The sequence below is a fragment of the Polyodon spathula genome, chromosome 33, assembly GCF_017654505.1.
Source record: "Polyodon spathula isolate WHYD16114869_AA chromosome 33, ASM1765450v1, whole genome shotgun sequence".
Classification (NCBI taxonomy): Eukaryota; Metazoa; Chordata; class Actinopteri; order Acipenseriformes; family Polyodontidae; genus Polyodon; species Polyodon spathula.
Genome location: NC_054566.1, coordinates 2,289,200 through 2,314,387, shown reverse-complemented (window position 1 = coordinate 2,314,387; position 25,188 = coordinate 2,289,200). Strand labels below are relative to the sequence as shown.

General features: G+C 37.6%; 1 protein-coding gene across 2 annotated transcripts in view; it reads left to right on the top strand.

Annotated features, from left to right (window-relative positions):
• Window positions 1–25,188, top strand: part of LOC121303551 (serine/threonine-protein kinase Nek6-like) — an 84,679-nt gene that overhangs the window by 48,643 nt on the left and 10,848 nt on the right. For both annotated transcript variants that reach the window (XM_041234314.1, XM_041234315.1), the window contains exons 5-8: window positions 4,622–4,732; window positions 8,306–8,414; window positions 12,237–12,344; window positions 22,208–22,302. In XM_041234314.1, the coding sequence (XP_041090248.1) occupies window positions 4,622–4,732; window positions 8,306–8,414; window positions 12,237–12,344; window positions 22,208–22,302 (423 nt within the window). The remainder of the gene's footprint in view (window positions 1–4,621; window positions 4,733–8,305; window positions 8,415–12,236; window positions 12,345–22,207; window positions 22,303–25,188) is intronic.

The window sequence follows — 25,188 nt, the reverse complement described above, 5'->3', positions numbered from 1 at the left end:
CCAACATGCTTAATTTGTAAGCAATATGTGGCTGTTGTGAAATAATACAACATTAAAAGACAGTATGAAACAAAATGGCAAAACAAATATGATACATATACAGGAAAGTTAGGTGAAGATAAGTACAGTGAATTAGCAGTGCCATTGAAAGTGATGCTGCTGTTAAGGCAAGCTATGTGATTGCTCACAAAGTAGCTGTTTCTTCAAAACCATTTTCTGATGAAGAAATACATGTTAAAAGCTGCAGAAGTCATTAAATACATTTAAAAACAATTATAATTGTACTGATATAGTTATTAAATTGGTGATGATTACAAATATCTCACCTGATTACACAATCAAACAAACAAGAACCCCAGTGTGGCAGGAAATGGCGGTGACGTCAGACCAGAAGAAGGAACTGAATGCACAAAAGGTAACTGCAGTTCAAAAAAAAAAGGACACGGCGTGCACAGTTTTTATTTTAAATACAAAAATAAATAAAATACTTTTATTTTATAAAAGCAAACAAATACAATAAATAAATCATAATACATAAATAACGCAGGGGCAGAGGGGGAGACCCCGTTCTAAAAATAAATAAACAAAATACATTTAAGCAGGGCTTTCCTACCACCCTGTGACACTTGGTCAAATTCATTGAGTGTCAATCATGTGTAAAAATCATCATTTTAACCAGTCCTGAGGAAAGAAGTAGGTGGGTTTTCCATTTTCTTAATCCTGATTTGCTGAGTGCAAGTGCAAAAGTTTGTGTGATTTTATTTTATTGGATTCTGAGCTCCAGAAAGAAGACAGAGGGAGGGAGTGATATACTATTCATGGCATTGTGAGGATGGGATTTCTATCATGCACAATAAAAATAGGCATACATGATTGGTAGTTTATGAAAATGACTCCTGTAATGAAAGCCCTTGGTGGTGCCACAGTGCCCTATAGAAGCACATTATCAAACTACTGATGCACAGTGTGGCCATGGCAACAGCATTGGGGAACCAGGACTCAGATTTTTATGTTTACGCATCTTCCTCACAACTGATCCAGAAATTAACTAGAAAAGCTTTTCGTTTAGATGGCACATTGTTTTTGAAAATAAAATATCTGAACCTTTTAATTTTAGGCTGACACATGCAGTAATATAAAAATGCATTTTACTGTACCAAATATAGGTGGGTTGAAGTAATTATCTCATTAATGTAGTCTGGGCAAGTACATTTTGTTCAGATCAACAGCCTCAGGTTTGAAGCAATTGTATATGAATAAAATGAAATAGACAAGTTGAACAAGACACAGTTGGGAAACACTGTTCTGGGTCTACTGATGTAAACAGTAGCGAATCGAAACACTGTTTTTATTTAAGTCACTAAGTAGCATCCTTTGTGGCACTTAACATACACCACCCACTTAATATACCGCTGGTGTCGGGGTCCAATGTAAATCCACTATATATCAGGGCCGCGGTATAGCGAGAGACCCATAGAAAAACAAATAGGTTAATAACATACTGTACAACCACTCCCTCGTTTTATCGGGGGCGTCTGGGTCCAAAATCCTCTACGCAACATGCCTTTTCTCATTTTTCATATGAAAAGCACCACACCGTTTTAATTTTAATTTTAATTTTAATCTCAACTTCAGTCTCCAATTAATTTCACGAGTCTTCCTCTCCTTTCTCAAATGCACAAACCCGCTGCATTGAAAGAATCCAATCCCAACACAGGAGGCTTGTTGCTGGGGAGCTGACGTCACTGCCCTGTGACTGTTGCTAGTGCATTGCTGCCACACGTGAACACCTCATTGGCTAAAATAAAAACCGCTTCAGCAGGTAGATATTTAATTTGCTTTGTGTTATTGTGCAACACGTGTGTATCTGATAAGAGTACGATATTCATGCTTTGGTTTTAATTGTTTTATATATTGTTTGAACGAAATAAATTTAAATGCACTATGCTTTACCAGGGTTTAAATTGATCTTGACCTGCTTTATCTTTATGCTTCACTACACATAGCATACCACGGCAAACATTTTGAAAGATGAAAGCTTCTAGGTTCTGCTGTGTGACTAACGCAGAGCTAATAAAATCATCCTAGTAAGTGTTACCTAATGTGCACTGTATTACAGTCATGTTGTAAGTCTCACATAATATAATATAAAAGTGAAACGTTTCCTAGAATATGAAAAAGGTAACAATAACAGTTCTAAATTTAATATTGTTTGAGTACAAATAATGATTTCATTTTAAAGAAAAGGCAGTCTTAAAAAATCTTAATAAGCAAAGCGTTTTTGTCAGCACTCAAGTGCTGGGTTCGGCACCCTCAAGAAACAAAGAACGGCGTGGTCTTGCAGATCTATTTAATATTGAACAAATGCTTTGTTCTTAAATCTTTTGTTCATAATCACCCACAAATCCTCTTTCTTGTCTGCATGCAGAATAGCTTGGTTTAAATAGGCTTGTCCTAATCAAGCCATCCACATTTACTACATGCTGATTGGCTTGCTAGACTTTACTGAATGTTCCAACAGGACAACTATCCAAAGCACAAAGTCTGCATCAGAATGAAAATTAAAGAAGGTTAATAAAATCAAGGTTCTCGAATGCCCTAGTCAAAGTCCTGATCTAAATCCGATTGAGAATCTTTGAATGAGTTGAAAAAGGCTGTGCACAAGAGAAGTCCTCACTTTTGTAGTGACAAGTGTCATCATGTCTTTATCCATGAAGAGAAAACTGGAGCAAGAGTGCCGTGTGTTTCTAGAGAAATGGGGAATTTCGTATTTCTTTGTGAACATGAATGGAAAGCCAACATGCTTAATTTGTAAGCAATATGTGGCTGTTGTGAAATAATACAACATTAAAAGACAGTATGAAACAAAATGGCAAAACAAATATGATACATATACAGGAAAGTTAGGTGAAGATAAGTACAGTGAATTAGCAGTGCCATTGAAAGTGATGCTGCTGTTAAGGCAAGCTATGTGATTGCTCACAAAGTAGCTGTTTCTTCAAAACCATTTTCTGATGAAGAAATACATGTTAAAAGCTGCAGAAGTCATTAAATACATTTAAAAACAATTATAATTGTACTGATATAGTTATTAAATTGGTGATGATTACAAATATCTCACCTGATTACACAATCAAACAAACAAGAACCCCAGTGTGGCAGGAAATGGCGGTGATCCAGTAATCTCCAGAATTCAGAAGAGTTAGAATCAAATTCACTGTCAACCTAATGTTAAAATCACCCAATAAAATAATCCAATTGGAATTGACAGACAATATAGATAAGAGATTAACATGACACAATTAGTTCCTGAAAGTCGCGTTGTAAGTCGAAGCGTCATAAGTCGAAGCACATATTCCCATAGGAACAATGTTATAAATTGGGGTTACGTTCCTGACTCTTCAGCCAGATAATATAATTTTACAAAAATGACCCGTTATATTGTACTCATGCAAATATTTATTTAACTCTTCACACTGGTGATTACGTGCATATTACTCAGACACCCACCTGGCTTGTTTAAAAGTACAAACTCGGGGCTTTCCAATGACGTGTTCAATGTGTGTATGTGGTACTCCTAGCAGGAAATACGATCGCCTGAAGCCCCTCATCATGTGACAGAGTTCACAGCTTAGGTTCAATTTTGAGTCAGTTGCTCTTATCAGACATTGTTAAGGGCAAATAAAAATAAAAACCCAAAAAACAGTTACATGCATTAAACCGTGTCATAAATGCCGTATCGATGACGTAAAGTCGAAGCAGGGTAATAATGCAAAAGAGAGTTGTAAGTGCTGTGCGTCGTAAATTGAAGCATAAATTGGTTATTTAAAGAGAAAGTTAACAATTGAAAAGGTGAATAACCTTCAACAATCTCCTGTTTGATTCTGTATTCAGCGTGGAAAATAATGCCAAGTCCAGCTCCCCGCCCAGTACAGGATGTTTTCTGGAAAAAATACTAATTTGGAGGAGAAGTCTCAGCTGAGGAGACATAGTCATCAATTCCAAGCCAGATTTCAGCTAAAGAGAAAATCCCAGTGTTATAATCCAGAATAAAACCGCTGATTAGAGGCGCTTTAGTAGACAGAGATCCAGCATTACATGTGAGGAACATGTGATTGAGTAGAGGTAGAGTAATAGGGATATGAAGAAGAGGCTGTAACACATGCCTCTGTGATTTCTAAATGTCAGCGAGTAGCAGGAGGTAAGATACATTAGCTTCTATTTTGTACACCTCTTTAGATTCCTTCCCCTCCCCAGTTCCTAGTTTAAACAATTTGCAAAGTGGAAAATGTTCATGAATTTTGTAATGAACATGTTCATGTTCATTAATTTTATAACTGCTGAATAAAAAATGAATTTGTTTTTACTTTTTAAAAGGGGTCTGCTTATTTTTGGCTGATACTTAAAGCACTGATATTGGCACCTTAGGACCAAAAAGATGTGTTACTAAGTGGAACTTTAATCTGTGTATTTTACATTTCTTTAAATTGGGAACCTTTAATCCTACTTTTTATTGAGATAGTTAATTGAAATATTGTGCAGGACATACATTTTCCCCCTAGACAACTAAAATGAGATTTTAACTAACCCTCACAACAATACCCATGTGTTTCTTCTGCAGCAACTGAACCACCCCAATGTAATTAAATATTTGGACTCGTTCATCGAAAACAATGAGCTGAACATTGTTCTGGAGTTGGCAGATGCTGGCGATCTCTCCCAGATGATAAAGGTGCGGACAATACTGTTTCTTTTTTCATTCAGTGCAAGGAGGGGAAACTGACTGCCAGCTGAGGCCTTTTGAAAACGCATTTCTAATGTAATGTTCAGATTAATGGTTTACTTTTAAAATGCAAAGTGGACATTCAGGTTCTGGGTGTTCCCGATTCTGTTTCATCACATTGTTTCTTCATGCATTGAGTTTGAAAGCTAGCCTACACCTGCTTCAAGATGAATAAAGGCCTCTACGGTAGGTTTGTGTTTTAGGAGATAGCATTCTCAATAGCGTATTGAGAATGCTGTTGAGTAGTACAGGCTGCTGAAGAGCTTTCAGCCAGTGTTGTGTTGTATTTATAGCACTGCACGTCATAAACTCAACCCACTGACGACATCAGTTGTGCCTGCTGGAGGAATTATACCTGAGGCACATGTCAGAGTACCTGTCAGTCCAAACTGAATTCTCTTTAAATAAGAGAACATGGAAATGTTGAGGAACAATCTGCAAGCCGTTAAGAGTAAACTTCATATATAATGAAGTTACAGAAATGCAAACCTGTTTGTTTATGGGTCATATCGAATGGGCCGAGGCTGAAAGCTGACGGCGAATGTCTGTGATTCCCTTATAAGTTTGCCATCATTAAAGAATGTGATGTATAATAATATGCGAGCCAGGTGGGTATTTACACAGTGCAGAGAGCCTGTCCTAAACATGCTCACCTCTTTGTCTTTTGAGATATAGGGGTCGATTGAAGAACAGAAACACATGCAATAGCACTGTCAGCAGGGTGAAGGGTTACGATGAAGAGCAGAAACACCTACAGTAACACTGTCAGCAGGGTGTAGGGTTACAATGAAGAGCAGAAACACCTGAAGTAACACTGTCAGCAGGGTGTAGGGTTACAATGAAGAACAGAAACAAATGCAATAGCACTGTCAGCAGGGTGTAGGGTTACGATGAACAGAAACACCTGCAATAGCACTGTCAGCAGGGTGTAGGGTTACAATGAAGAACAGAAACACCTGCAATAGCACTGTCAGCAGGGTGTAGGGTTACAATGAAGAAAAGGAACACCTGCAATAGCACTGTCAGCAGGGTGTAGGGTTACAATGAAGAACAGAAACACCTGCAATAGCACTGTCAGCAGGGTGTAGGGTTACAATGAAGAACAGAAACACCTGCAATAGCACTGTCAGCAGGGTGTAGGGTTACAATGAAGAAAAGGAACACCTGCAATAGCACTGTCAGCAGGGTGTAGGGTTACAATGAAGAACAGAAACACCTGCAATAGCACTGTCAGCAGGGTGTAGGGTTACGATGAAGAACAGAAACACCTGCAATAGCACCGTCAGCAGGGTGTAGGGTTACAATGAAGAAAAGGAACACCTGCAATAGCACTGTCAGCAGGGTGTAGGGTTACAATGAAGAAAAGGAACACCTGCAATAGCACTGTCAGCAGGGTGTAGGGTTACAATGAAGAAAAGGAACACCTGCAATAGCACTGTCAGCAGGGTGTAGGGTTACAATGAAGAACAGAAACACCTGCAATAGCACTGTCAGCAGGGTGAAGGGTTACGATGAAGAGCAGAAACACCTACAGTAACACTGTCAGCAGGGTGTAGGGTTACAATGAAGAGCAGAAACACCTGAAGTAACACTGTCAGCAGGGTGTAGGGTTACAATGAAGAACAGAAACAAATGCAATAGCACTGTCAGCAGGGTGTAGGGTTACGATGAAGAACAGAAACACCTGCAATAGCACTGTCAGCAGGGTGTAGGGTTACAATGAAGAACAGAAACACCTGCAATAGCACTGTCAGCAGGGTGTAGGGTTACAATGAAGAACAGAAACACCTGCAATAGCACTGTCAGCAGGGTGTAGGGTTACAATGAAGAACAGAAACACCTGCAATAGCACTGTCAGCAGGGTGTAGGGTTACAATGAAGAAAAGGAACACCTGCAATAGCACTGTCAGCAGGGTGTAGGGTTACAATGAAGAACAGAAACACCTGCAATAGCACTGTCAGCAGGGTGTAGGGTTACAATGAAGAACAGAAACACCTGCAATAGCACCGTCAGCAGGGTGTAGGGTTACAATGAAGAAAAGGAACACCTGCAATAGCACTGTCAGCAGGGTCTAGGGTTACGATGGGCTACCAGGACAGCACAGCATGCACACATACAGAGTCTTGGAGGGATCCATGACAGTCAGTGAATCGCACTTCCAATTCCTTCAGGGAACTTCAAACTGAAACATTTTAGTAGAACTCAATGATGAAGCACCTGTCAACTGAGCACCTATTGTGAGCCGTCGATAAAAGGCTGTCAGTATGCGGTTGGGGAATACATTGATGGGAGGTCTACTAACACCTCTCTCACAGACTGCAACTGCACTTGGGAAATTAACTGCAGATATGCTAATTCATGGAGCATCTGCATTATTTACAAAATTACCTGAAAATAACAGGAAGCAGTGCTGGGGAAAAGCAACAGTAGAAATCATTATGCAAGGTTGTCATATTCCTGGCTATTGCATTATTTAGTTTGTGTTATAAAGCTGATTTAACAGAATATCATTAACCAGCTAGAGGATTAGACTTTCTAATGGAAAAATGTCATTATAGTCCACTGGGCATAGAAAAGGAATCCCCTAGGACTGAAGATAGCCCCTTTCTCATAATTGGATTCATGCAAACAACAGGATTGCAGTTCATTCCAAGTGAATACAATCGACAAATACTGTGTCTTCCATTTAATTAGTGACTGATCAATTGATTTCACAGTATACACGACCAATACCTCCAGTGTGCAGCAGCCTAAAGTGCCCCCCTCCTCGTTTATTCTCCTGCAAGACGTTACGCATGAAAGGAAGGACCCTTTAGACTGCTGCATCGACAACGCTGGTAAGCTGTCTTGTGTACACTGGGAAATGTTTTATTGATCAGGCACTAATTAGATAGAAATGTAACATTACTATTGGACATTAGTATTAGGCTTTTTGTTGGCTTTATAGTGTTATCTTTTTTTTTTTTTTTTTTTACTCCATTCAAAAAATGTGTTAATTAAAGACAAAATGATTTGAAAATGTCCCCTCACTGTTTGTAGCAGTGGATTTCCACTTTACTGTCTCTGACATATATATATATAGACACACACACACACATTCTAATTAATTACAACAGAAATATCCCTATGTTTTTTTTTCAAACAAAGAGAGAACTTTAATTATAATATTATAATGTATATGAGCTTCAGGAAAACAGTAAATGCAAAAATGGAAGCCGTATCTTGAAACATTTATTGTTTTGAGACATTAAACATGTTTTACCAGTTAATTAACAAGATTAGTGTTAATTATGTGTGGTGTCCATTCGGGAGTGTCAAACCTCATTAGGCAGAATTCCTTAATGGCTGCTAATTGCCAGCACAAACAGTGGCTGAGAATGGGTTCAAATGTTAATGCTGAGATAAATAATTCTTTTGATGCTCAGCAGTGTCTCGGCAGTGGCTGTGTGACTGACATGAGCTTTGGGAATCGGATAGCTCATTGCTTATTCACTCATCTTTTATTTATTCTTGTTCCACAGTATTTTAAGAAGCAGCGGCGGCTTATTCCTGAAAGGACGGTCTGGAAATACTTTGTGCAGCTGTGCAGTGCAGTGGAGCACATGCACTCCCGCAGGATAATGCACAGAGGTAAATATTCATCCAAAAACTGAATATTCACAACACACTGACCTTGCATTGCAAGCTGCCGTAAACCTCATTGCAAATTTAAACTGGTACCGCTACAGATGATGTCTTAATGTGTGCAAAGCCTGTCCAGCTGTTCTAATAATTGCTCATTACAGGTAGTTCTATAGAACAACATCATTCTCGAAAGCATACCTGTTTTGCATTTGCTACACAGGTTGCAAATGTGCAGTTTTGAAAGATACACATTATATTTTCATTGTAATGTGTGTTGTCTGGTACTACTGTAGGTTAAACAACGTTCTGTTTCCAGGCGTTATTTTCCAGATATCTGTTACAGTTAACCTCAGCAGTATCTTTGGGGTGATTGCATGTTACTGGCTGAAAGCATGTCAGTCAATTGGGGAAGCATTTCAGTTGGTTTAGGACAGGGAAGAAGCCATTGAAGGGGTGGGGACAGTTTCACCCAACAGGTGAAATGACAAAGCATGTGCAACCCTAACTGAAAGCATGGCTTTCAGAGATTTATTTTAACAAGTGTAGTGCCACATATCATATTGTAATAGAAATTTTACTATACCGAGACTTTCAAAACTGGACATTTGTGACCTATATAACTAATGAAAGTGCACAATGGATGACATTTCAGGAAACATTTGGTTAGCTAAAATCCTTTTAAAGGGCTTAGAAAGTATTGCAATGATCTCTACCTGTTGTGTTAGCTGTCTTCTGCGATGTGCAGTTTTCAATTCCATTTTTAGGTAAAGAAATCTCAACTTCCTGAAATACAGCATACAAATTGAGCTAGTATCGTACCAGCAAGCATTTCTAAAACCAAAGTACATGTTTACCGACATGTGCTGCATTAAAGATTTACATGCTGTGTGAGATCTATATAGCGAGCGGATATGGTAAGGGTTAGGGAAGCATTTTGAAAGTTGAATTTGGCTTGTCTTGCTCCTTGAAGCTGGATGACAGTTTAAAGAAGTCAATATGAGAAGCCATGGATGTCAAACTGGTTTTAATCATAAAAAAACAGACTCTATTAAAGCTTTGTGAATAGGATGTTATATGATACCCAAACAAGGTATTGTCCCGTTAAGTGTAAGCCATGAAGATGATTTTGTAAGCAGCCTGGCTGGCAGGGCAGTTGAAAAGGTGTCGGGGCAAAAGCTGTATCTTTGTTTCTTCTAAGAGAAAACAGATCTGATAAAAGTTTTAAAATCAGCAGGACACAAACTTGCACGAAGTACTGACAGAAACAACTCCTGACATCCAGTCCCACTTCTTTTTCAAGATGTTGTTATGTGGAATCCACTGGTGGCAAACCATAACCATAACCACAAAAATCAGTGACCCAAACAGTATTTGAGGCCTGTAAAAGGCTAGTGCACTCCGGCACTGACTGCGCCACCTAGTGTAGAACCCAATCAGAGCTATTCTTTTAAACCTGCTCAGCACCGTCAGGTCTTACAGCTGTTGCCGTGACACTGGCTTTAGGAAGAATCTTTGTGCCTTTGTATATGTTGTGTCTATGGAAAAAGATCAAAGGAGTAGATTCCCTTGTGTTTTTTTGCATTGCTATCCAGTGCCATCTTCAGGAAAACTGGCCTCCAGACTTCACAGAGGAATACATCATAGTAGGATATATTTTCAAAAGGCTCTGTGTTAAAATTGTACATACTAGGTGGGGCTAAATACAGCAGTCTTGTATCTGTCTATGTGTTGTTAGCCCAGTATGTGTGATTTATTGACCCCCCATTTTAACAACACTAAATACAGTAATCCACGCAAATTGAGACGTGTCAATATTTAGATAACTGGTTAGATCATTGACCCTTCTCTTTGCTCAAGCACATGCTGGGTCTTTACTCAAGGCAGAATGCCATATATGCTTGCCCGATAACTTCAGTCAGCACATCTCAGAAGACTGTCATCGCGTTCTGTCAGTAGAGTCTAGCTTGTGGAACAAGCCTGCACACTGATGGATAGTAAATCTGGATATATTTTAACAGATCTATATTTGTGTTTTGTGACTGTGTGTATATATATATATATATATATATATATATATATATATATATATATATATATATATATATATACACACACACACACACACACACACACACACACACACACACACACACATATATATATATATATATATATATATATATATATATATACACACACACACACACACACACACACACACATATATATATATATATATATATATATATATATATATATATATATATATATATATACATATACACACACACACAGCTCCCCCCGCTGAAGTCAGACTTTGGCTTTTATCACTAGTACATGGGACAGTTTGTGTTCAATTTTAATAGCATATACTGTATTCTACTCAGTTGAACATAAACTAAACTCAGAAATCTTGTTCACATATGTAACATACAAAATGCTGAAGTGCTGAGTTGCATTTACAGATAAAACTACCAACTTTCCAAAGCCTATATCCGGGACATGTCATAATTTGCAAATACAGTTTACCCAGTGTTCTTTCAATGAAAACGCTTCCTCAACCCAGTGCATAATAGTAAACCTCAATTTAATAATATTGTGTTCTTATCTACAAGAGCCACTGTCAGCTGACTGACAGGAAACAGAATGCTGGCCGGGTGGCAGAATTATTTTTTTAAAAAAAATGGGAAAGTTGCAGCAAGTGCTGTGGAGCTGTGCTGTGCTGAATATTTACTCTATAGATATTTTTTCTGCATTCTAGTCTATATCTGAGCTCCGATATAAAATACATAATAAAATACTTGCGATGTGTTGTCATGCTGCCTTGCGGTAATTAAGCAACAATATCAATTTAGCAAAGGGTTAACTCTTAATTTGCAGGTTAATGTCTTTCAGTTTAGAGGCAACTTTTAAAACCTCTCCTGTCTCTGGGATTCTGGGGCCAGTTGGTAGCTTTAGTTTTACCTTTACCGGTTTGATAATGATAATAAACACAGTAATACAATGTAGAATAATATTTCATACTGGTTTGATAATGATAATAAACACAGTAATACAATGTAGGATAATATTTCATACCGGTTTGATAATACTATGTAACACAATTTTTGTTCCTGGGTAGTAAGTGTTATTTCCTAATTGCTTATGCCTCAAAAGTATAGAAAATGGCTATTATTCCCCAAAAACTTTGTGACCAGGACAGTGATATTTCAAAATATCACTATTTCCAATGGGAAAACGGGCAAATGTGTGTCTTTTCATTCACATAAAGTCAGAAAAAAACAACATATGAATCCAAATTAACATGTATTTATATTAAAGTAATACAAAAATGACTACAAAAGATTTAGAAGTGAGTAGTTTTTCGAGATTTACGATTATACTGTATTCAAACAAAGTGTGCTGTTTGGATAGAAACACATGCTACAGCACACATGTCACGTCATTTCATTTCAAAACGCGACTAATGGAATTATTTTGTTTGCTACAGTCACTTTCAGGGTTTCCCACATTCCCACTTTTATGAATAAGGAAAACTGTGACACACAGAGACAGTTGTGAACAAAATATTGGACACTATGGAGCGGCATGGGGAAGCTGCTGCAAATGACAATTTCATGTGCAGGAATTTTCCATTTCTCCCTGCCACTGAGTTAGCTTCTCTTGATGCTTTACTCAGCTCATACTTTTCTGAGTGACTTCCTAGTTCTTAAAATGGAAATCTAGTACAGGTTTGGCTATGAAGGAATATTCTGCTGTTTCAGCACTGTTTGGCTGTGAAGGAATATTTAGTTTTTTAATTTTTATTATTTTTTTTGTTTGTTTCAGATATAAAGCCTGCTAATGTGTTTATAACAGCGACTGGAGTGGTTAAACTGGGAGACCTGGGACTGGGGCGCTTTTTCAGCTCCAAAACCACGGCAGCACATTCCTTAGGTAAGCAGGGGGTGCAGTACACTATACAGCACACTTCCACATGGGTCAGCCAGGAAAGATCATAATGAGGCATCAGAAGTCCATACCCACAAAGTGAAAATAATGAGAGGACTTTGCTGGCAATTATTTTAGCAGCCCTCGCTGTGTTGTATATGTGTTTTTTTCTTACAGTGACTGGGTTATGCCTCTGCGTGGTATGTAGAGGATGCAGGGATGGGGAATATTAATGACAGTGCGATGCTGGGTCGCTGGCCTCCAAGTTGCATCGACTCTGCGCCAGGAGACTGGTTTATTAATTATGGCTCCAAACTCTTTCCAAGTTATAAATTCCATTTTGCACACAAGCAAGTCTATATAAAGTACTGACACCTGTGTTTTCGGATTCTCTGTAATCCATCATTTATCTGTCTGTAATACATGTGCTGTTGTTAGTTAATCAAATGCTTCAATTACATTCTATGTACTTCCAGTCACTTTTACCATTTGTTCAGAAAAAAAAAAAGAATAGTAAATTGGCCCACACAATATATCTTTTTACAGTTAGCAATATCACACATATTATCTATTTTGCTCTTCTGTTATCTACATCATAAATGTGCAGTTTTTATATGGTATCTGGTACTACATTAAGCTAAAGAAAGTTCTCAGTTTCTATTCCTTATTTTCAGGATTGTCTTCTTTGTAAAAGCCTGTCAATCAGTATGGGACGCAGCTGGCTGCTTAATAACAGGCAAAAAGACATTAGAGGGGTGGGGACAATGTCACCCTCCAGGTTAAATGACCAAGCAAGTGCAACGCTTTTTGAAAACATCGTTTCCAAACAGATTTAATTTACCCATGTTTAGTGCCAGATACAGCTTACAGTCACTGTAAGGTATGACCTTTGGGTTTTGCACAGCTTCTAAATAACTTGCAATAGCAAGCATTCTGCACAATTTTGGGGGATAGCTTTTCAGCTACTTAGTACTTGAAGACAGACATCTTCAGCCATTTCTTCAAATGAATCCAGCAATGTTAGATTAGAATCAGAACTGAAGGTGATTGTCTAAGATCCTTGTTGTTTCCACCAAATATTAGTATACTATTGCATTTTATTACTGTACATTTGCACAGTAATTTAGCAGTTTTACCACGCTTTCCCTATAGTTATACTGTGCATTTTAGCTAACCATGGTTGACATGTTTTTAATATGATTTACAATATTTCTCTGGTATTTGCTTTATCATGCTTTCACATAGCTATAGTATACTTTTTTAGGCTTGTGTTAACTTTTAGAATGGATACGCATAGCACTTGGGCCTAAGCTGGGGCCGCTAAACTCATTCCACTTGACAGTGGAAGTCAGATTCAAAGCCAGACTTGACAGGCTAGTGCTTGAACCACCTCGTCCCTCCTGCTCTACAGCAGTGATGAAACCCTTGCACTGAGTAGCATCAGCAATGGAAATGAGCCTTGTTAGGCACTGTGTAAATTACAGTGATGGGGGATTAACTCTCCAGAGTGGCAGGATTATCAAAATACAGCAGCGTGAGGCAGCTTCAGGGCAGCGAACGACGCCAGGGAGATTAAAAAAAACAAAAACCTGAAACACTGTGGGTGGATTAGACAGGGAGACTGGTGGAAGCCTAATGCCGAGAACTTAGTGGGGGGTGGGGTGTTCAAAACAATGGTATTAACAGTGTGTGGGGGTAGTGATGGGGGTTAGGTCTGTGTTTTTGAATCGAGAAGAAGGATGAAAGAACAAAACCCCTTTTATTGAACTTCACGTTTTCTGTTAACCATCACTATCCACAGGAATAATACCCACCCTTACAGAGGGTGAGCAGAGCGATAGGTCACTTTTTGCAGCAGTATCAAACCACCCCTTACTGTTCAAAATTGACTGCGTTGCCAGATCTGTCATTCTAAAAAGGGAATTGTACAAATGTACAACCCTGTCTTGACCTTTTGACTGACTCCTCCAAAGCCAGTATGTATGTACAGCAACAAATCCTCTGCGCACATTAAAAGCACCTCCAATACATAAGACGTGTGTAGGAGTTCTTTGAATAATGTTATCTGTACATAAACACCATTAGAAAAAAAAAATATTTTTCTTCTAGAGCTAAACCATGAGCACATAATGCTTAACCTCCTACTGCTGCAAGTAGAGTAGGGACAACCCGTGATGGATTTTGGAGTATATAAGGGTAGGTTTCAAAAGGCAAGGAATACATTCTAACAAGAAACTGTAATCAATCTAGACTATAAAATCTGCTTGTACTTCACTAGAATGAAGAGCTTGTTTCAAATTGTTTCGATTCTTCAGTAGTGCCTCAGCTACCACAGCCTGCCCTAGGTATACATGACATGAAAACCAACATTTTAAAAAAGGATCTCATTTTCGAGCTGTGTTATCACAAATCAAAACAACATTTTAAAAAAGGGATCTGACTTTCAAGTTGTGTTCTCCTGAAGGCTTTGCACAGGTAGTAGTAGAACTGTGTTCTCCTGAACGCTTTGCACAGGAAGCGCTCACAATACTGTTCTTGTTGATTGCTCCTGAAATTGGTTGAGATGCTGTCCTGGTGTTTCTGATAAAACTGGCTGTGAAACTTAAAGCAGGCTAATTATGTATTTAAATGAAGCAGGAGCTTGTGAACAAAGAAGTACAGTGAACTTAACAGCTGTTTTACCAGATCTGCTACTCCAAGTGCCGTTTGTTTCAAGAGTTTGACTTTAGTTACAGCACTTCTCCTTGCTTTGACAATTGCGAGCAGATCTGACTTTTTTTTAGACCGGTCTGGACCAGGTAATGATTTTTTTGTAACACCTCTGTTGTCCCTTCAGATTTGAAATATGTGTATATTTAAGTATAAGACAGCGCAAGTCAAGCGGGAGAAATCGGTGAGTTCTCTGTATTTTAAATGAATGCAAGTGCAAGACAAGCACAAGTGTAGCGTCACACTGCTGCTAAAGAAGCTTTGAAAAATAGATACGACTAGAACACTTCTTTCTGCTAAGTTAAGCTTTAGATTCACTTGTTTCAGTCAGAACACCTAGTGGAAATAAAAAGCATGATTTTATAAGAGTTCACTTGAGAGACTAAACTTTAAATATTCCTGAGACAGTGTTTAAACAGCAGGAAAATAAGACATACTGACTACATTTACTCATAGGCAGATAAACACATTTAGGCAAAATGCACATGCTTGTGGTTAGAATTCCTGTGTTGCCCAGGCAACTTCTCTGAACTCTTAAGGCTACTGACCCATATAAGGAACATGCCTATGCAAATATATTCAATTGAATTTCTTCTTTTTTCATATTTGCTAACATCCAGAGCACAACCAGTCTGACAGGTGTACTATCATGCTTTGGCAGCCTGGTCGCCTCAGTGTCAGATATGGAAACCATAATTAGAGCAAAAAAACAGAATGAACGTCAAACGCATTACCAGGCAGCGACTCGTATTTGTCAAGAAAGATTGCATACAAAAAAATGAAGTGACAGAACATGGTGAGGTAATAAAAGAAAAATGAAGGATTTGCCTGTGCATTGCACACAAGATACATGCAGCTATCTAGCAGGACGCAAAACGTTCGTCACCACATCAAGCTGCTGCTGCTGCTGAACTTTCAAAAAGATTATTTTCTGAAGATATTCTAATCTTCTGATGCATTTGTTTAAGAAAATCAGCTCACGCATTTGTCAAATTGCATGACACCAGTGAAAGTGTAGAAACGGCGTGCAGTAGCTGAAATTCCCCCTTTGATAAGTATTAAACTGGCTTTTTCAGAATAGTTCAAGTCAGCATTTAAAACTGTAGGGGGAAAAAACTTTCAAGGGCAGATGAGCAAATGAGTGGGCCCTGGGAAAATCACTTTTTCTGGAAAATGTAAAAAGATTGACAGGCAGCCAATTTGAGTGCCAGTGAATAAATACTTCTAAAATATATAGATATCGGTGGACGATACGTTTTGAATACAAATTAACTGATAAAATATAACCAATTCAACAAATAAGATGGAAACACTGAAAGCTTTGTACCCTCTGCATTCTTCAATTGGAATGCGATGGGATCATGTCAGTGTTATACATGCTGTACACCTCAATTGAAATGTGATGGGATCATGTCAGTGTTATACATGCTGTACACTTTCTTCAATTGAAATGTGATGGGATCATGACAGTGTTATACATGCTGTACACCTCAATTGGAATGTGATGGGATCATGTCAGTGTTATACATGCTGTACACCTCAATTGAAATGTGATGGGATCATGACAGTGTTGTACATGCTGTACACTTTCTTCAATTGGAATGTGATGGGATCATGTCAGTGTTATACATGCTGTACACTTCAATTGGAATGTGATGGGATCATGTCAGTGTTATACATGCTGTACACTTTCTTCAATTGGAATGTGATGGGATCATGTCAGTGTTATACATGCTGTACACCTCAATTGAAATGTGATGGGATCATGACAGTGTTGTACATGCTGTACACTTTCTTCAATTGAAATGTGATGGGATCATGACAGTGTTATACATGCTGTACACCTCAATTGGAATGTGATGGGATCATGTCAGTGTTATACATGCTGTACACTTCAATTGAAATGTGATGGGATCATGACAGTGTTATACATGCTGTACACTTTCTTCAATTGAAATGTGATGGAATTGTGTCAGTGTTATACATTCTGTACACTTTCTTCAATTGGAATGTGATGGGATCATGTCAGTGTTATACATGCTGTACACTTTCTTCAATTGATTTTTCATCATGGCATTATCATCGTCGCTGAACAACTTTCAGAAAAATTATTTTAAAACGCATTTGATAGCCAGCAGGGCAAATACTAAATTAACACTCTACCACTCTGCCTTATGAATCAGCATAGAACCATTTAAAAATGCCATTTTTATTAAGAAAAGAAAGTGAGAAATGTGAAATAAAGATTTACTGTAATCAAATGCTTTCAGATGTACAAACGAAAATCTTTTTTAAATATAACATTAAGATCAACAATAGTGATCAGTGGTGTTGTTTAACAGCTGCTTGTAATTAAACTAAATATTTCACACTTGTAAAGAAAAGTTCCAGCTAATCTATAACTGGATTCATGAACAGTTCAATTTAACATGATAAAACTTTACTTAACTAGCTGGACACAAGCATGACTTTTATTTTTATATGCACGGTAGTAACATTAAAAAACTCAGAAACTTACTAGTTTCATTGTGTACATTAACAAAATAATTTGGTATTATTTGTCTGTAGAGTGGATATCAAAAATCAGAGTTTTATTTCACATGCCTCAGAAAACGCCTGTATTGTACAAGTTCTGTCATAGTCAGTGTTTTGAAGGTTTAAAAGGAAAAAAATATATATTAATCAGGACACAATTAAATATTTCATAACAGTAAACTTACTTCAGATGTCATTCATTAGTAGTCGATCTTGGGAGGGTACCAACAAATCCATAGGCGGATGGGACTGACCGGTTGGTTTAATAATGATTGGCACCAAAGCTGCCAAATAACTTCTCCTTGCTGCCAAGAACCAAGGTAAATAGATCACTCAGTGCCATTGGTTCATTTCGAGACTATTTTAATGATTGTTTAGTTTCTGTGACAAGACTGTTTTCTAACAGAATGCTAGTGGACTGTAGAAAATAAACAACAGTGTGAGTGGATGGAATGCAAGCACACTGGATGAAAAGCAGACAGTAATTCCCGGTCCAGTACCAGCAGCAAAATAGGTCCCGGTACTGAGTACCGGCAGTACACAGGAGTGGGTTATACAAATAACAGACTTGCATTTCTCTGAAATTGCACAGAAAATATTTAATAAACTAGGTGTTTGAATGGTGTTTAACACATCAAAAAATAACCTGCACCCAATTGTTCTTCATTGCTAAAAAATAGAAACATTTTAGGCAGTGACCTGGTGTGATGGCTTGCTCATTGAAATCATGTACATGTTTCTGATGAATGTACTGTTGGGATACCAGGACACTAGGTAAGCAACCACCACAAGCCAGCACAGTTTTTAATTTCTGTTGATAGACCAGAGAAAGTATGCAGGTATTGTAGACAGATACACAAGTATCTTATAGTGATCCATCAGCATAAGGAATTGATTAAAATGGAATCAATATTTGAAGATTTACAAAAACAATACCAATTTAATGGCTCCCATCGTAATTCAGAAAATATCCTTGCAAATATCTGTAAAGGTTTTAGTCTGTACAGTAACTGATAGATCCATTCGTTTTTTTTAAATGGGGAATTATATGGGCTTCTAGTGTCTGCTAAACCAGGAGAAGTGCTGATCTCTACTGCAGTAACTATCATATTGTGGAACACTCCCCTGTCATCGGCAATGACAAATGCAGGGTGATTTTAACTCTGTCCTTCTCCTTAGGTCAAAACGTGTGTTTTCTGGGTTTCAGTGATGCAAGTACAGGGCAGTTAAATACATGGTTTTGTTTCCTGTTTTATGTTTTGTAACCCTCTGCCTGGTGCCGGGTTATAGCACACCCCATGTGTTGATTCATTTTCCAGGAGTGCATTCAGTTGTTATTGCTTTGAGTTGTGCGATTTAGTTGTATGAATTCTACTATGACCCCCTTGGAATGTGATGTACATCCCATACATTGAAATATATAAATATTATCAAAAATTGATTTTAAGAGAAAAACACCATTTCTACTAACCAATGTGACAATACAAAGATGCTTAATATACATCAAATGTGCATTTTTCCTAGTTTACACTATTGTGGGTTTGTGTACAAATAAACCAGTGTAAAATATATTTCCACAAAATGCCAGCATTTTCTTATTCTGAACCTCTTGGTTCAACCTTTTAAATCATTGGGTAAGTGTACTGTAAAGTAAGGCACAGCTTAAAACATATCAAGGTCTTATTCTGAAGCAAAGGCACAGGTTAATTTGAAAAAAAATGATTGAAGTACAGTCGTTTAACAGTATAACACTTACCTGCAGCTCTTCGGGGCAGCCAGTTGTACGTGTGGTGGTGTTGTTCCCGTGTGTTGTGTGGACTGTCTGCAGAGTTGTACCGTAGTGCCAGTGTTGTGGGTTAAACAACAGGGAACCTTGATTCCTTTTATTATTATCAGATTCTTCTTAAATGTCACACAAAACACGCTGCTTATATACATTTGCAATAACAAGTGCAAACAAAAGTGAAATTAGCTTAAATAACTGTTATCCATGCAAAGATGCAAGCACGTCTGTTACTTAATATCTCCTAATATGGACGCATTAAAAAGATAAAACATCCAGTTAAAGATAAGAAAATAACATGTACGGGATGTAAAACTATAGGCAAGATAAAATATGAACTCTGTAAAGCTATTTGCAAAGAATAATTAATCGTTACTGTTCTGTTCTGTATTTTATATAAGTATTTAGATGTAATATGTGCACTGAGGATTGGGCTGCAAAGATAACGCTAATGTAATGTTTTTGATTAATAGCCCCTGATTATACTGTTCTTGTCATATTGACTAATGTAATGCATTGGCAAACCCAGGATGATTAAATTGGAAGACTTGAGTAGTTTGGTGGAACAAACTCATTATAAGTGATTTCTGTGTATTGCTGGACAAACCATAAAAGAAATCAGGCTTGTCAGTGTTTTAACATGATTAGATCTGTCTTGAAATGGGGCGTCTCAGAAGGCATTTTTATTTGCTAACAGCCTTCAATAAATATTTTTAAATGGACGTGGTCGTGTGCAGCTTTAAATAGAAGGTTGTTTCTTATGTTGGCTACTGCAGGAAACTACTTAAGCTGAACAGCCTGATGCACCATATTCAGATGAAGCGTGTGGCACAGTCTTCCATTATTGGAAATGCTGTCAGTCCTATTTGATCGAATGCTCTTTTTAGGCTTTACTCGAGACGACAATTTTAAATTGAACAAAGTCTACCATTGGGCCGCTCACTATCACAAAGGTAAACACCACAGCTTTCTGTCAGACCGTGAGTGTTCATTTTATTGTGTCTGAGCTTCTCGCGCAGTGATCCTGACATTCCCGGTTTAAAGAAACTGCACAGAATTCCACACCTCGGGCTGCACCACAGTGTTGACACAGCGAATCCTGTCAAGCAGCTGAGGTATCATAGATTATGAAACTTCCTCACCACACTCCCCAGTAGAAAAACCCTCTCGTCTCCCAGCACTGGCCTTCATCTTACTGGGAAACTGACTTTCTGTCCTCTTGTATTGTTTCCAGACACTTAGTGTAATTATCTGCATGTTTTTAAACATTTTTAAAATAAGATTTTCTTTTCATTTTTATGTTTTTCTTTCAATATATTGACAGGTTACGTTAATGTCCTGCAATCTTATCCAGTGAAAAAGATAGCATATGCACAGTGTACACCAAAGCATATTCAGATTATTGCAGTATGTTTCAATATCCACAGTCATATATATTATATTATAAAGCATCACTCAGCCAGTGAAAATGCCAAATTTCCGAATATTCCAGTACATCTTATTTTGTGCAGTCTAGTGCACGGTAGACTAGCAAATGACGTGGATAATGACATTGTTCATGTATTGTGGTTTTTCTTTTTTTTAACCTGATTTGTAATAAGTTCATTTACACAGCTGACCCTGTCTCTGTGGTCTATGTTCTAGGAGTGTCTTGGTTCGCTCAGCTTTGCTGTCTTCTTGTTTATCCAAAGTGCTCATGAGGAGACAGTCTTATACCAAGAGACAGGGTGGACTGTGCATGTTAACTTTATATAGTAGGCTTAATTATGTAAAATGTGTAAAGCAGCTCATTTAAATTCCCAACATTTGACTGATATTGAAGAAGACTTTTACACAGGGTTTGGAGAAACCGAATAAATATTTTAGCTAATGATTAGTTTAGATGGCATACCCAAACCATTGAGCTAATTAAACAGATTTGTGTCAGCAGAATAATCTGTCAAGCTATCTGTACAGCAACTTTCAGGGATCTGTATTTCATTTTTAATTTGGAATTCACTTGCTTGTTGTCAATGATGTCCCAGAGGATAGAGGCAGGCATTAATACAATCATTTACACAGTCATGTAAACGTAAACATGAAGGTCAGGAAATACAGACCAAAAAAGGTCCTTTCCGTTTACACACGTTTCTCCATTAGATATTCACCAAGCAGCTGGGGCCTGCGTTACAAACACCCTTTTGCCAATTGCTTTATTCTTTATTCTTGGGCGTTTAAGTTTCCCCAGATCTACAGATCTTAAGGCATAGCTTGTCTCAAACCGTAAAACGCAATGCTGTAAATAACCTGTCTCCCAGTGGAGGGTTGCAGTACTGCACTGTATGCAAGGGATGAGCAATGATAAGTGGTGAATAAAGTGTTGCCAGTTTACTTTTTTAGTGCATTCACTGACTGTGGTTTCTTTGACAAATATACAGTTTTCTAACAAATCCTGTTTTCTTTGATGAATACACAATTTTCAAAAAATGAATCAATTGAAAGATGCAGATGCAATGTCATAAAAATGTTTTAAATCTATTTCAACAGTAACTGCAGCCACTTCAGGTACTACCCATGCTGTGCTTTGAATTGTAAACACATACACATGGTAGCTGTGCACTGTGTGTACAAGTCTGAATATGAAAACTATGCAACTCTTTAAAAAGGACACTTGAGGACTCTTGTCACTTGGAAACGGGTTACAGGAAATTATTGATCACAATATCCCTACATGAAATAATTTAGGGTAACTTATCATTATATAGTCTTTGTATAGATCCCTCACGCCTGATATGCACTGCATGTTATTACATGCACTTTCTGTTCCTTTTGAAGTTTAAATGTATACCGTTTTGCTTTCCAGTGGGAACACCCTACTACATGTCTCCTGAGAGAATCCATGAAAATGGATACAACTTTAAATCTGATATCTGGTCTTTGGGCTGTTTGTTATATGAGGTAAGCTCACTCTGTGAATTGTGTATGCTTGTGCAGAATGCACTGTTTGTACCACACATCCAGTTACACTGGAAGAATTAAGGTGGATTACCCAACAAGCTTTTAAAAATACTATAGGAAATAGGCCATATTAGCTTTTCCTCTACATTTGTATTAAACAGAAATATGACGGAGAAAAAGCAACCCCTTTTTAATTTCTGTATTGCTTCCTAGCGATAACAGCTGAAGATGTAATTTACTGTAAAAACTTGGGCACCTACAGCTAACGTTTACAGTGCACAGACCACCACTCTGAACCAAACTACATTAGAAAAGACTTTAGTACAGTTACAATACTGTAACTCAGCAGTTTAGAAGAAAGCAACATGTGCACAGCGTTGGTGTATTTTATTTGTTATAATACATGGTGACATAATTAAAAAATGCCAGGTGGGTCTGAACGAGTTCCATGTATATCTTGTGTTTCATCGACTTTTCTGAGCTCATTTCTTGCATTATTCTGCTCTTCCACACATCCTCTCTATCTTCTACCTCCCTATATTTTCCCTATCTTCCTCTAGTCAAATAATAATAATAATGGTGCGTTCTTAGAATGCTGTATTAAGCAAAATGGGGCTTTAGTTTGTTGAATGAAGTGCCTCGTAACATGCCTCATCGTAGTTTGTCTTCAACATATAAAAAACAAAACATTCCTATTTCAAAACAAGGGCTTTTTGTTTGAAAGCCACTGACGCATGCTGTCAGAGTTGGAGTTGGCTGCAGAAGCTGCATTCAGAACGGAATTGGATTTTCAATTAACCCTTTCTTCAGATTGAATCCCCAACTACCAGCCTGTTTAATACTCTTAATGGACTGCTGTTAGTGTGTTACCAAGCCCAAGTGAACCCTCTGAATCATCGCTGGTGGTTTGTGTTGTGGCAGCGTGTGGAAGTTGTGTGGGGTTTATGTTTAGAGAGATTAGTGCTGGTAGCTAAATACAAAATCAATGGCAACGCTGCTCACAGGTCTCCAAATGCTACAGCGCTGCTTGAGCTTCACAGCCTGTTTGACTCTCGACTGGGCTAGGCAGAGGAAATGGGCATTGATTTTTATACTCAGCTATTCAATTTCATATTACATGGGAGCCTCAGACATGCAGGGTTTCTGTTCATCACCAGGATACAGATGATTGTGTGTGCACAAGTACATGTTCAGCCATTGTATTCTCATTATTGATTACACTACTTTATTTTAGAATACCAGGTGGGCACTTTACAAGAACACTTTATTTGTTGCATTTAGCTGTTTGTTTTGTTCTTTTCACATTCTGACAGCGGTTCATTTCAGTGCATCTGCAGGAATAGTCAATATGTCTTGTCACACGTTTAACAAATCATAGTCAACAGACACATACGCTGTGGTCAGCATGAATTGATCAAAATGATAGGGTCAGTTAAATTTAAAAAAATAAATAAATAAAATCCTGATAGGTAACAAAAACACATTTGGGTAGCACGTGTATAAATATATAGTTTATGACTATATTGTAGTGGACGTGTATCTCTGTAAAGTAATTAGAGGCTCTATACCATACTTCTGTGAATTCTGAGTGAGGTACTTATGTAAATAAATATAACTTACTCCAGATGATTAGCTTTTGGCACACTGGGGGTTCAGTGTCCTTCCAGTAAGTATGTCTATATGCCTATATAAATAGAATAATATATGGGTCAGAATATATTACCACACAGGACTATTTCTGGCGTTGCTTTTGAGCCATAACGCACAAGTGTTAATATATTCTGACCCATATTATTATTTTGTTTATTCTGTGTTTATTACCTTCTTTATTAAGTTGTTTTTCTTCTTATATTTTAATTTCTTTACTCTTTAAAAAAGTTTTTTTTTTTTTTTTTTTTTTCTGTTATTGGTGTGAACCTCTTTTTTTTTTTTTTTTTTTTTTTAATTATCCATATCTTTGTTTTGAATGTGGCCTATTATTCTCCGCTTTACACTGTGCTTGTTGTGATTAGTAATTAATATGGCGGCTGTTGACATTCAGGGGCACGTAAGAAGGAGTCTAATATGAAAAAATATATTAGTCATGTTCATACATATGAATGTAACAAATATCCAGAGGAATTTGTTCCAGTTTAGGGGTCTGTTGCCATGGTAACATAGTGTGTGTGTGTGTGTGTGTGTGTGTGTGTATATATAAAAACACAGCTTGGAAAAATAATAACCTCTGATTGGTTAAACAACATCACATGACTGTGCGTATATATAGTGTATAGCATGGCTTGCATACTAATGAGCCGCTTCACACTGAATAAATCACTACACGCCACTGCATTCTAAATTCCATGACAAACTGCCATTTTATTTGTTATTAGTTACAAAACCACTGCCAAAAATTTGTGGCATTTCATCTACTTCCTTTAATATATTTGGGTAGACAGTAGATGAGGAACAGCTAAATGAAATAGAAGAAAACAAAGATTGAAAAAAAACACACACAAAAACAAAACACCTACAGCATGGGCTGGTTAATGTACTTAAAGAAAAAAATATGGACATTCATTTTATCGAAATAAGTCCACAAAATCTCAACAACATTAACACACAGTAGAAGTCTTAACATCTGAGTGAGTTTCAAACCAACAAGAACGTATTCCTGTCAGTCATGAAAACTTTTAGAAAAGCAGGTAAAGACAAGGCCAGACACCACCTCCCAAATTACCGGCCTGGATTTGAAGCATCTGCGGGAAACTGAGGCACTGTATCCTGACACCGCGGTCGGATTGGTGCGTATAGTCTGGTTCGATCTTTAACTTAATCTGGCATGACTAGGATGCGAGGGTGTCCAACAACTAACAAAAACATCTTTTGAAATCCAAATGGATGAAA